We start from the raw sequence: 13,772 nt of genomic DNA on the forward strand, positions 1-13,772 counted from the left end.
GGATCTGTTCTGGGCCCTGTGGTGTTCAACATATTTATACATTATTTGAATGAAGGAATAGAGGAGATGCTTATTAAATCTGCAGATGACATTGGACTGGGAGGGGTAACATGCAGCAGAAGACAGAGTCAGGATGATTCTGACAGGCTAGAAAACTGGTCTAAAATGAACAAAATGAATTTCAATAGCGATAAATGTAAAGTTCTCCATTTAGATAGGAAAAATCATGTGTATCACTATAGGATTTGAGAGAGTTGTCTTGGCAGTTGTACAGGTAGAAAGGATCTTGGGGTTCTTAGTAGACCATACACTGAACATGAGTCAGCAGTGTGACTCGGTATCTAAAAAGGCAAATGGGATTTTGGGCTGTTTTAAAAAGTATAGTGTCTAGATGATGCAAGATGATAATAACAGTTTATTTTCTATTGTCCCAGAGGGTCAGACCAGAACCAATCATGTGTAACCTAATACTGTGCCCTGCGCCAGGAACTTGGGAGTGATCTTCGATGCTTCCCATGTCTATGGAAGCGCAGGTCACAAGAGTGACCAGGCATTCTTCCATCTATACCAAGCGAGGCCACTAATGTTCTACCCATCCCCAGAACACCTGGCTACAGTGATCCATGCAATGGTCATCTCCAGAATTGACTTCTGTAACTCACTTTATGCTGGCCTTCCCTTATCCTTGACCTGGAAATTGCAGTTAGTACAAAATACAGCTGCTAGGGTCCTCACTGGAACAACATGGAGGGCCCACATCCAGCCAATGCTGAGGTAGTTACATTGGTTGCCAATTGTGGCCTGGATCAGGTTCAAGGTCTTGGGACTTATCTTTAAGGCCCTTCATGGTCCAGGACCCACATATCTGAAGGACAGCCTGTCACATTATGCCCCACAAAGGACAATGTGCTCTGCGGGTACTAACTTCTTGGTGGTGCCTGGCCCTCAGGAGGTTCACCTGGCCTCAACTAGGACCTTTTTGATCCTGCCCCCAACCTGGTGGATTGAGCTCTCTGAAGAACCGAGGGCCCTGAAGGAGCTTTCGCAGTTCAACAAGGCCTGTAAGACAGAGCACTTCTGCTAAGCCTTTGGTTGAGGACAGGGACACAGAGGATCTGAGGGGCCTCTCCAGGTTCAGTTAGGCATCTAGTGTACCTTGGACAACATCCTGGATTCTCCCAGAGGAACCAAAGGATCCTGTGGGAAGTTGGGGGAGGAGGTTGGGGTTATTTTTCACTGCTGTGTTTGTTTAGTATTGAGGTTTTGAGAATGTTTTTTAATTCATAATTCTTATGTAGAGTTTTATCTCTTATTTATGTAACCTACCATATTACAATTTTGCCAATAGCAGCAGGAAATAAATCCAATAAATTAATTAATTCAAAAGAATTTTCAGCTAAACATCTGGAAGTTCCTCACAGAGCAGTTCCTCAATGGAACAAGCCTCCTCGGGAGGTGGTGTCTTCTTTGCAAGTTTTAAACCGAAAGCTAAATAATAATTTGACAGAAATGCTGATTTTATGAGCTTAGCTTGTACACACACACACACACACACCCGTATAAGTTGCTCTTTAGATGCTACACTGGAAACATGAAACACATTCACAGCCATCTGTTGACGCTCCTTAAATATGCTGAAGCCTGCCAGATGAGCCTAGCACTAGAGAAACACTCTGAGAATGAATCTCCTTTATGTTTTGAAACACTTGACCTTCACTAAATGCCTTCACTGCATTTAGAGGACAAATAATTCCAAACTATGTTCCCTCTTTCACTGCATAACAAAAGTGGCAACATTTTGAATGGTAATTACTAGTAATTTAATAGTGACATAATTATTGCAGTATGCTGGTTTTGAAAAAGACACATGCATTTACTAAATTCACTGATCAAATAGTAGGAGTAATCATAAGAGGGTGATTTTACATGAGCCCGTGATAGTTTTAAGCTGCAAATGTGTAGGTGTCTTTTAGCAATTGGATTTCTGCCGTTGCCTTGGCGGAATTTCTCAGTGAGAACTAACTATAGCAATGTGGTTAATAATCAAATTGTTTAACTACTTGGTTTCAGGAAGTAGCAATGATTCAGAGAGCTTCTGGCCTTTGTTAACAGGAGTGATTCGCTCCCTGAAAAAGAGGGATGAGAACAGTCATCAGACATATTTTGCATCCTACTTTTCTTCCAAGAAGTTATAATTTAATTCACAACAACTCCATGAGAGACCTTTACAGAAGCCCATCCCCATGATATCTGGGTCCTTTCCTGACCAGATTGGAAGCTGGAGGGTGTTTAATTTGAGAAGAGCTCTCTGGAGGAAAGAACCTTCACGGTTTGTGAGAAACAAACAGTAAGGTTCAACTCATGCTCTTTTGTTACTTACATTCCCCCCCCCCCCAGTGCAATTTAGATTTTTATTTTGTGGAAGGAAACCTATACATATCTGAATTCCCACTGGAGTCCCACATAGGCAACAGTCTGCAATAGCAATACAGGAAGCTTTTGCCACCATTAGTAGCATAAGGGATACAATCTTTGTGCAGCTAGATTTCAAGAGTCAAAGCTCATGCCCAAAAATCTTGCCAGTCTGTAAGGTGCTACTGAGCTTGCATTGAGCTCTTCGGCAAGCTAATCCAGCTACCCTCTGAAACTAAAATCTTAGGGGTATCCTATTCCTTCATTTTAACAACAGAATTTGTGCGAAAAATAGGCTGAAAGGCTGAGAAAAGTATGCCCCTCCGGAGGGCTCATATATCTGCAGATTTCCATTTCAGTTCTGGATGAAACTGCTTTGGGCAGCTTTTTGTCTCTCATTATCAGCATTGACAGCTGTGTTGTCACTATTTACTGAATCTCCCTAAGTTCTATCCCTGCATACTAAACCTGGTGTACAGCACAAGGCATGTGGATTTTGCCAGGCAAACTGGCCAGTCAGAATAACTGCAGAATTTCACTCCTTTGATAGCAAAAGTTCAAAGAGAATTTGCTTCTCCACTGTATAACTTCACTGTATATCAGTTAGACTCCACTTACTGTAGACACTTGTCTCTTTCCAAGTCACTAAGATAACGCTGTGCCTCATTCATGTAAAGTGAACAGTATCTGATCTTCTTTGGGTATTTTTCGTGCTTTGTGGCATCATAGCGGCCAACACCAACTGGGTTCTGTGGATCGAAAAGTAGAGAAGAAGTCACTTCAGAGGGAAGAACTGCTCCTCAGTGGCTCCTTATGCATCTGCTTTCTGCATATACCCTGGAGACTCTATAGTGGACCTCAGGGAAGATGCAATGTGCATTCCTCTCTGTGGAAGGGTCACTTCAGATTGTAAAGTAGATGCTTAGAAGGAGGCATATTTGGCATCCATATAAACATGCTCAATATATTTGATTTCCAATGTGATCAAATCTGTGAATACATAAAGCCAAAGACTGGAGCTGTGAACAGACAAAACAGATGTTTCTACATATCAAGAAAAAAATGCTCAGGTTTGAGGAAAATTCTGACATCTAATTAAAAGCAAAACAGGGCTTTTTAAAAACCCAGAAGCAGTGTTGGTAGCTTTAGGAAATGAATTCCCTCAGTATCCATCACTAGGCAACTACAACGGAGACATCAGCCTTCAAGCCTTTGTTTATTGGTAAAAGCTAGAAGGAAGGGGCAGGATCCTTCCCGGGGTTGCTTTGGCCTTTGAAGGAGAGCTCACTGGAGCCAGACCCAGCAGCAACACCAGGCATCTTATTAATCCTGTCTTGCCTGATTCACCCAGGCTTTGACGGCCTTTAACAGCAACCATCCCATGAAAGCCAGTGTAGTCTAGTGATTAGAGTTTCAAGCTAGGATCTGAGAGCCAGGTTTAAATCCATACTCTGCCATAGAAGCTCACTTGGTGACCTTATCTTAGTCTTATACTCTCAGCTTAATCCACTTCACATGGTAGATAAAACGGCTGAGAGAAAAATGCTTTAAACTTCTTTGCGTTCCCATTGGTGGAGAAAGGCAAAATATAAATGAAGTTTAAAAATATAGGTGACACTTGGGGGGTTAGATAAAGTTTCATTTGATTATTTACAATCTGGAGATCAAATATTACAACAACAGCGTCTATGTCTAGTAAACACAACATCTTAACAAATGGCTCTTAAATAAAGTTGAAAGAGCCATCTGGGTGGCACTGTCCGGGTCTGTCCGGGCCTCGGAATCCCCAGGCAGTGGGCCATCCGGACATGCCCAGCAAAGCTGGGTGCCTTCGGATTGGGACAACCCCTAGAGCGCCTGCATCCCCCAGCCACATGGGACCGCTCGCCAAGCCTCGCCACCACACAGCTCCTGGCCAGTGAGGGCTCCACTTGGCTGACTCGCCTCCTTCCAAGCTGCAGAGTGCTGCACGGCCCTCCATCCACCCACTGCCAACACACCCACTCCCAAGAGCCATGCCCGGCAGCACCGCCCCGCAGCTCTCTGCCCACCCACCACAGAGCCACCCGCTCCACACGCACCATCTTGGCGGCCCAGCATCTGCACGCCACAAAGCCTCCGCCTCTACAAAGGCCTTCCTGACCTCTGGCTGCCCGCTGGTGAACCAGACCCTCCCAACGGCCCTTGCAGCCAGCGCCACGCTCCTATAGTAAATAATGCTTCCACATGTGCAAAAATAGTCATTTATAAAGCATCATCATAGACAGACATAACAACCAAACAATATTGGAAGAGAGTGTATAATGATATAACAATTCAACTGTGATACAAAAAATTCAGGCAACAGTTCAGTATAGGCAGCTATATGATCCTTCCCTGGGTCATAGAGCCGGCTTTGTGCAGCTTCGAAAGACACCACTAAGAGTTAGTTCTGATTCTTTTTGTCTTATAAACGTCTGGTAATGAATACATCATTATAATCATTTTTCATTATAGAATTGGTTTTATGGGATTTTTTTTTTTTTTTGCAAATTCTTAATGGTGTTACTTATTCCCTCGAGGAACTTGTCAATAGTATTACTTCTGTTAAGTAAGAATAGCATTTTTGTACTTTACTATTTTAAAATTCTAAATTCTAAATTGCAAAGTCTTGAGATCTTTACATTGTTTCAACTCAATAATTTAGGCCATCTTGTGAAACTGGGGACTAATGGATCCTTGTTTAGACTTCAGTTAGAACTAACCTGTTGAACTGTTGCCTGAAATTTTTGTATCACAGTTGCATTATTGTATCATTATACACTCATTTCCAATATTGCTTGGTTCTCATGTTTGTCTGTGATTGTTAGACTTTGTCTATAGCAAGAGTCAGCCACTGACTGTCAGTAAAGAGTTAACTATTTGTTAACATGTTGCTAGTGAGGACAGGCAGAGCAGGTCATGTGATTTGTTTATTGGTATGTAAATTTTTATACTCCATTGACTACATGTTTGTTCTCTGGTAACTGGAAGTGGAGGGAATTCCCCTTCCTCCCTTTGTTTATAAACTGCTTTGAGCAGATCCATCTTGAGTCTCAGCATGTACCATCGACGATTAGCAGTTCCTATATGAGCTATAAGAAGATATGCATTTCCTTGTTTTGTATCCCAGTTCCCCTACCCTGGTAGTTCTAGTACAATACTTTATTATACTTTAATACCGCCTTGTCTGGTCTCATCATTAACTCTGATACTGACTAGGGGCCATTCTGCACAGTAAAAAAAAATTGTGCAATAGCGTAACGCTAAAGAAAAATGTGCCTCCAGGAATTCCTCACCTGCTGTCTCCTCTGCCTCCCTCTCGCACATCTTGCTATTCCGCACGCCTGCTTGAAACGGCGGAAGAGGGGAACTTGCTATACACTCCCCTCTCTTCCAACTGTCGATCAAGACAGGCGTCCAATCACCTTTCTCCCAATTGTAAAGGGACCGCGATGCCTGCTAACTTTTTTTAAAATAAAAGTTCTCTGTTAAAATGCCTATGCAGATTAAGTAATTCCCCCTCCCCATTTTTTTTGGGGGGGAGGCATGCTTTTTGTGTAAACTGGTGGGGGAAAGTTTTTTCCCCTCTCTGCCTGGGCCTATTCATTGCCCCAGGCAGTTTTTTTTTTTTAATAGAAAGCCCCATTCTGGATGAAGAGAGAGGGAGGCTGGCTCGAGTTCCTCAGCTCTTCCTCATAGGGTTTGGTCTACAGGCACCAGATAATTCTCATCGCTCTCTCTGCACCCTCTCAATTTTGTCCACAACCTTTTTAAAGAGAGGCCTCCAGAACTGCACATAGTACTCAAGGTAGGGTCCGACCAATGCTTTATACAGTGGGACTATGACACCTTGTGATTTTGATGTGATGCTTCTGTTGCTACAAGCCCAAGACTGCATTTACCTTCTTTATCACTACATCACACTGTCTGCTCACATTTAGCTTTTTAGTCCAGCTTTTTAGTCTGCTCACATTTAGCTTTTTAGCTCATATTTAGTCCACAAGTACCCCAAAATCACATTCTCACACACTGCTACCCAGAAGTGTATCTCCCATCCAGTATGCATGCTTCTCATTTTTATGATCTAGACGTAGAACTGTACACTTCTTTTTATTATATTGCATCTTGTTCTCATTTGCTCACTTTTCCAGTGTGCTCAGATCTTGTTGAACTCTATCTTCTGCAGTGTTCACTACGCCTCCCAATTTGGTGTCATCCGCAAATTTAATGAGGAATCCCCCTACCGCCCTCATCCAGATCATTGATAAAAATGTTGTAAAGTGCCAGATCCAGTACCGAGCCTTATTCAACCCACTGCTCACCTCCCTCCACTCTGATGAAATACCATTGACATCCACTCTTTGGGTGCAGTTTTCTAGCCAGTTCCCTATCCATCTAACTATCCAAAAATCCAGTCTACAGTCCACCAGCTTACCCATCAGAATATCATGGGGAACCTTGTCAAAAGCCTTACTGAAAACTAGGTAAACAACGTCCACTGAGTTTCCATGATCCAAGAAGTTGGACAAAGAAGGAAACCAGGGCTGAAATTGAGCTTTTATTCTAATCCCAGGTCTATTCAGTCCCTGCCATCTCCACTGAATGTGATTTCCATTTTGACTTTGTCTGATTTAAATTTTCCCTCTGCAACAAGCATGATTGATCCAGAGTGACCTTACCTTTCTCCCACCATATCCTAGAGTGGATATAACTCTCAATATTTAAAAAATTGACATCAGTAAGGCCCATTATGCACGGGCCATAAGGCCCGCACTCGCGGCAGCAGCGCTTCGGTTAAAATCACTGAGAACACACACTGCCGCCACGAGTGCGGCGCCTCCCGGCCCCGGGCTCCAGAAGACCCGCGTTAAGCGAACACGGGATCTTCCGGAGCTTCCCAGGTAAGCTGGGGCTGCGGCGGCCCGGCACTGTGCATAACCGGCAACGCCAGGCTTGTTGGGCCGCCCAGCCTCGACCTGCGGTGTCCTTTAAGGGACACTGCTCGCCCCTGGGGGCTCCGTGGCAGCACTGAGCTGGCAGGGGCGACCCCCTGCCACCCCCACTCCCCCAGCCCCTCCCCACCTCCCCCGCCCACGGTGCTGCACTTACCTTGGCCGGGCCTCCTAGCTCCGGTGTAAAGTGCGCGCGCTACGCAGGGGCAACCCAGCATGCATTGTGTCCCGCCACAACGGCATGGCGCCAGTGCGCGGAATCTGGTGCCGTGCATAAATGGCCTAAGAGTGCAGTTCTCTGCTTTCCCCCCCGAACTAACTTGCAGCCTCAAGCCTCCAAGATTGTAAAAAAGCTCTGACTGGCCAGGACGTCAGTTCAAAGCCTTCCTCATTCCAAGGTTGCAAGCCTGCCTTAAAGGGGAAGCCCTAACTTCTCTCGGCAGAGATTTTCCTCTGGGATTTATTTCCCCTCCTCTGCTATCTCGAATCCTCTCCCTTCCCCCTTCAAGAAAAGAAAAAAAAGAGGTTCCTGCTGCACTTGGCTCCCCCCCCCCCACTTTATGAACTACCCTAATCAGGTGCCAAACACTTTTCTGTTTCAATGGGGGGGGGGAGGAAGACCCGAGTTCAAATTTATCTGAATTCATTAGGATCCACAATGGAATAAACAAAGTAAGTGCAGAATCAGCCCAGGTTGGAGACAAGTCCATACTGACCCAGATTAACAAATTTTCTGCAGATGATTGCAGATCTCCCCCATATTATAAGAAATTCTAGGAGGACATGGTCACTCCCCCCCCCCCCCGGTTCTCACCTCTGTCACCCCACCAGACATTTCCCTGGGAGACACTGACAGGAGAGAGAGAAACCGGAAAGAGGGGTAGATAAAGGTGGGTTGGCTAGTGGGTATGAAGAAAGGGGAGAGGCCATGGGAGCTATCATGGAAGGGAAAAAAAGTAGTAGGGGAAGGGAAAATGTCACATTGTGGACTCCCTGTGTGTGTGCGTGACTATTTCTTGTCATGTCTGTAGATTCAAGTGGGTAGCTGCATTGGTCTGAGGCAGCCGAACAAAGTTTGAGTCCACTGGCAGCTTTAAGATTCAGTGGTTGAGGAACGTCCATTTCATTGTATCTGAGGAAGTGTGCTTGTACATGAAAGCTTATACCTTGAATAAAACTTTATTGGTCTTAATGGTGCCACTAGATCAAACTTTGATCTCTGTGTGTTTTTTGAAATGTTAAGCAATGAAGAAGTTTCTTATAAATGTCCAGATGTATGTATATTTCTAGTGAAGCCAATATCAACTCTGCTGCTATTGATACGAATGAAGCAGCCACACATGCACTTCTCTCTTGTAACTAGTGAATATCCCTAGCAGGAAGGGTAACAGACACAGATATAAGCAGGTGACAATTTGTGTTGGCAAAAGTGAACACAGCTTGCTTTCCTTATGCCAGCCCAAGCAAGAGCACTGGAGTCGCCATCTGAAGTCTCTGGAGTTGCCAGGCAACAGGACTCCTTTGGGCTGATGAAATTAGAGGAATCATCTACAGAAACATGTTAAAACCCACAATGGATGTTTTTGGAAACTGGCAGCTACAAGGCTTCTTTTCTCCACAGATTGTTCCTCATTTTTAGTTGTGTGCAAAATGGTCCTTAAACATTTAATAAGGAGAGTTGGTTCTTATATGTTGCTTTCCTCTACCTGAAGGAGTCTCAAAGTGGCTTACATTCGCCTTCCCACTCCTCTCCCTACTACGGACACTCTGTAAGGTAGGTGAGGCTGAGAGAGCCCTGATATCACTGCTCAGCCAGAACAGCTTTATCAGTGCCGTGGCGAGCCCAGCATCACCCAGATGGCTGCATGTAGAAGAGCAGGGAACCAAACCCAGCTTCCCAGATTAGAAGTCCACACTCCTAACCACTACACCATGCTTGCCCAAGAACAGGGCATGGCTTCCAGCAGTAGAATCAGTTTGATTTCTCTGACTTCAACACTTTTCTACTAGCACATGTAACCAACTTTGAATTCATGCATACACACATGCTTTAAAATACCATTTGTATGTGTTTGTGTAGCAAATTTATCTATTTAAGTTTTTAAGCAAAACACACATACACACAAACATGTATTTGGGGCAACATGGAAAGTGAGAAAAATGAAAGCATGCCTACTGGATGGGGGATACGCTTCTAGGTAACACTGTGTGTGAACGAGACCTTGGGGTACTTGTGGATTGTAAACTAAACATGAGCAGGCAGTGTGATGCAGCGGTAAAAAAGGCAAATGTCATTTTGGGCTGTATCAACAGGGGCATCACATCAAAATCACAAGATGTCATAGTCCCATTGTATACGGCACTGGTCAGACCACACCTGGAGTACTGTGTGCAGTTCTGGAGGCCTCACTTCAAGAAGGATGTAGTTAAAATTGAAAGGGTACAGAGGAGAGCGATGAAGATGATCTGGGGCCAAGGGACCAAGCCCTATGAAGTTAGGTTGAGGGACATGGGAATGTTCAGCCTGGAGAAAAGGAGGTTGAGAGGGGACATGATAGCCCTCTTTAAGTATTTGAAAGGTTGTCATTTGGAGAAGGGCAGGATGCTGTTTCCGTTGGCTGCAGAAGAAAGGACACGCAGTAATGGGTTTAAACTACAAGTACAACGATATAGGCTAGATATCAGGAAAAAAATTTTTACAGTCATATTAGTTCAGCAGTGGAATAGGCTGCCTAAGGAGGTGGTGAGCTCCCCCTCACTGGCAGTCTTCAAGCAAAGGTTGGATACACACTTTTCTTGGATGCTTTAGGATGCTTTGGGCTGATCCTACGTTGATCAGGGGGCTGGACTAGATGGCCTGTATGACCCCTTCCAACTCTATGATTCTATGATTCTAGGATTCTAGGATTTTAGCAGCCCTTTGGTGGTAATCAGAGCCTCTTGTGGCGCAGAGTGGTAAGCAGCAGAAATGCTGTGTGAAGCTGTCTGTCCATGAGGCTGGGAGTTCAATCCCAGCAGCCGGCTCAGGATTAACTCAGCCTTCCATCCTTCCGAGGTTGGTACAATGAGTACCCAGCTTGCTGGGGGGTAAACGGTAATGACTGGGGAAGGTACTGGCAAACCACCCTGTATTGAGTCTGCCATGAAAACGCTAGAGGGCGTCACCCCAAAAGTCAGACATGACTCGGTGCTTGCACGGGTGATACCTTTACCTTTACCTGGTGGTAATCACTCAGCACTGTTTATCTTGAAAACAGGAATAACAGGTTGTACCTGAGCTGTGATTTCACTTGAAAGGAATGACTGCAAAACTACCTCGGACTTGCTATAGTGGTGGTGGAGGAGGAGTGTGTGTGCGTGTGTGCGCATGCACTTATGTGTCATTCTACCAGAGATCCTGTAACTGGACCTGTTAGGGAACTTCTTTTTTCTCCCCTCCCCATAGTGGCTCTGCCAGGAAGCAAGCGGCCAGTCAGCAATCCACTCATTAGGCCTGGGGATCTCCTGTATGGCTTTTGGAATAGATGCCGCTGTCATGGGAGGAATCACGCAACCAGAGCACCCCTTCATAAATCCATCACCCCTCACATTCAGATGGAGCAATAACTGTCAGAGCAGGGTGGATGCCACCCGTATGCCAGCCAGCCAATATACTCTGTCTGCCAGAAATCCTGCCTTTGTGTATATTTGCATCTGACAGAGTAAAAAGAAAATCCTTTGCTTCTCAGATATCAAGAATTCTCAGACATCTGGCAACGCTGGCTGTTGGAACTCAGACTCTTAGTCCATTTACACACTGGGAACTTCATTGCCCCTGATCCTGTGCAAGAACACAAATTGGGGGCAGATGAGGTGCACCAGGCCAAATGTTCCCCAATGCTGGTGCAGGAAGAGGTGGGGCAACCTGCCACAACTAAAATTCCAGCCTGTAGCATGGCATGAAACCTTCAGTGTATAAACGGTCTTAGTGAGACTTTTCCTTTCTGCCTATTTAATCTGCCTCTGAATGGCAGGGCATCCCAAATTATTAACTTTAACATCACAACAAAATCTCAGACCAAGCGCAAGGAAGTTCACTTGTCAACCAACTGGATCAGTGACAATCAGCAATGTTCCCCATCAATTATAAAGGAACCTTCATTCTTGACCTCTTTTAAGAGTCCTGTTCTCCAGCATCAAAGGCGGAAAAAACTGTCTGGGAGTCCTTGCCTGCTTCCTTAAGTGGAAGTGAACTCTTTCACATGCAAGCTTTCCCTAACTGCTTGAGTCCATCCAGCTTTGTTCCAGCTCACCACAGGAACACAGAAAAAGACGAAGACAGATGAAACAAGAAAGGGCACCAGGTAAAAGGGAAAGCCTTCCTTTGACACATCATTACTGAAGTAAGTTTAAGCCTGTGAACTGACTCTATGGAACTATGTGGAGGAGAATTCGTCCCACAAGCAGACACTCCAACACAGCATAAGTAATATCTGAGCCAGGCAAAATCAAAGAGCTTAATTTAGCACATTTACCTTGGCCTTTATTATTATTATTATTATTATTATTATTATTATTATTATTATTATTATTATTATTATTATTATATTTATTGCTGTACATTTTTATCTTGTTCTCATTGTAGTACTCTTTCTTGCATTCTTTAATATGTCATGTTTAATACACATGACTGGTTACTGATTTCAGAAAACCTAGTCCTATTGCATTGCTCATTATTTTCTTATTTATACTTTAGGTTTGTACCCCATCCATCCCACTAAGGTGGGCTCCGGGTGACTTACAAAGGATTAAAAAACATATTTAAAATATGAATGCAATAAAAACATTATTACTCAATTTTTACCCATCTATCCAGTATGGTGACTGACTAAAAGACGTGAAACATCTGAAATCATTAATAAGGGATCACGGAGCCAGGAGGTGACAGAGGCCTACCAGGGCAAGTTCCCACCTCCATTAAACGCCTGATGGAAAAGGATGGTTTTGTAGGCCCTGAATTTCCATTGGGAAGGTATTCAAGAGGGTTTGGGCCTGGACTCAAAAAACCCTAGCTGTTTTTGATAATGATTGGGCTTGTTTTGGGCCAGGAATCTCTAGCAGGTTGGATCCCTGGGAGCATAACATTCTTCTCAGGGTATATGGGAGGATGCAGTCTAGCGTAGTGATCCCTAACCTGTGGGCTGCGGACCACATGTGGTCCTTCGACTAATTGGAGGTGGGCCCCGAAGGACGCCTTCTCCCCCCCCCCCCCGGCCCTTTACTTCATCCCCCCAGCCCTTTACAACACACTTCATTGTTGTGGCGTGTCTGTATCTTATTTTGAAGGGATGTTTAAACATTACCATAGTGATCAGAGAGCGTTAGGGCAGTGGTTGAGAGTAGAGGAGTAAACTACCCCCACCAGGCCTCAGTAAAAGGCGTTGAGTGGTCCCTGGTGAGTGGTCCCCGGTGATAAAAAGGTTGGGGACCACTGGTCTAGCAGGTATGATAGCCTCAGATAGTGTAGAGCCTTAAAGGTCAAAACCAAAACCTTGAATGTACTCTGGTACTCCACTGGTAATCAGTACAAGTGGTAGAGTACTGGTTGAATGTGTGCATGGCATGGGGTCCCGTTCAGAATCCACACTGCTTCATTCTGGAGAAGCTGTAATTTCTGGAGTAGGTTCAGACCAGCTGTGCAAGAGCGTGCATAAAGATCTTAAACATGGAGGAGAGACTAGAGCCCTATGGGACACTGGATTCCAGTGTATGATATGGTGATGTCTCCTACCTCAGCATCACTCTCCGTTCTCCATCATGGAGAAACAAGGTCAATCAAGACAATGCTGTTTCCCATATACCCACAGTGGCAAGGTGATGGGCCAAAAGGTCATGGTTGACCATGTCAAACACCGCTAAGGCATCTAAAAGAACCTGCAGAGCTGACCCGCCTCCACCCAGGTGTCCCCAGAGATTATCTGCCAAGGTGACCAAAACCATCTCTGTCCCTAGTCCTGGTTGGAAGCCAGACTGGAATATATCTTCTCATCCTATTAATCATACTGAGTTCCATTATATCTTCCACATTTCATCTCAGCAAGACAGATGAACTATAAATGACTGAAATAAATAATGAAGAAATATGCTGTGAATTCTCAACCAGACAATTTCACAAGGAAGGAGCATACTGGTGAATCCTTAATGTGGCTTTTGGCACACAATGGGACTGGAAAGAATTAAATGAAAAGTACTTATATTACGAGGATAAAAATCAGTCATGCATTATAGCCACCCACAAACCCTCATCAGGAGGCCACTGGAAACAATGTCTGCATAGCAGAGGTCATCGAGGGGTTACAACATTTGAAATTAGTTTGGCTACATGGCTATATCCAGTCCCATGGAGAG

General features: G+C 44.6%; 1 protein-coding gene across 1 annotated transcript in view; it reads right to left on the minus strand.

The window, feature by feature from the left end:
- Positions 1 to 1,796: 1,796 nt before the first annotated feature.
- Positions 1,797 to 13,772, minus strand: part of CIMAP2 (ciliary microtubule associated protein 2) — a 35,066-nt gene continuing 23,090 nt past the window's right edge. Inside the window, exons 9-10 of the mRNA XM_077333615.1 lie at positions 3,031 to 3,161; positions 1,797 to 2,126 (exon numbers count right to left, since the gene is read on the minus strand). Coding sequence (XP_077189730.1) covers positions 2,057 to 2,126; positions 3,031 to 3,161 — 201 coding nt within the window. The 3' untranslated portion in view covers positions 1,797 to 2,056. The remainder of the gene's footprint in view (positions 2,127 to 3,030; positions 3,162 to 13,772) is intronic.

The sequence above is a fragment of the Paroedura picta genome, chromosome 4 (genome assembly GCF_049243985.1).
Source record: "Paroedura picta isolate Pp20150507F chromosome 4, Ppicta_v3.0, whole genome shotgun sequence".
NCBI lineage: Eukaryota > Metazoa > Chordata > Lepidosauria > Squamata > Gekkonidae > Paroedura > Paroedura picta.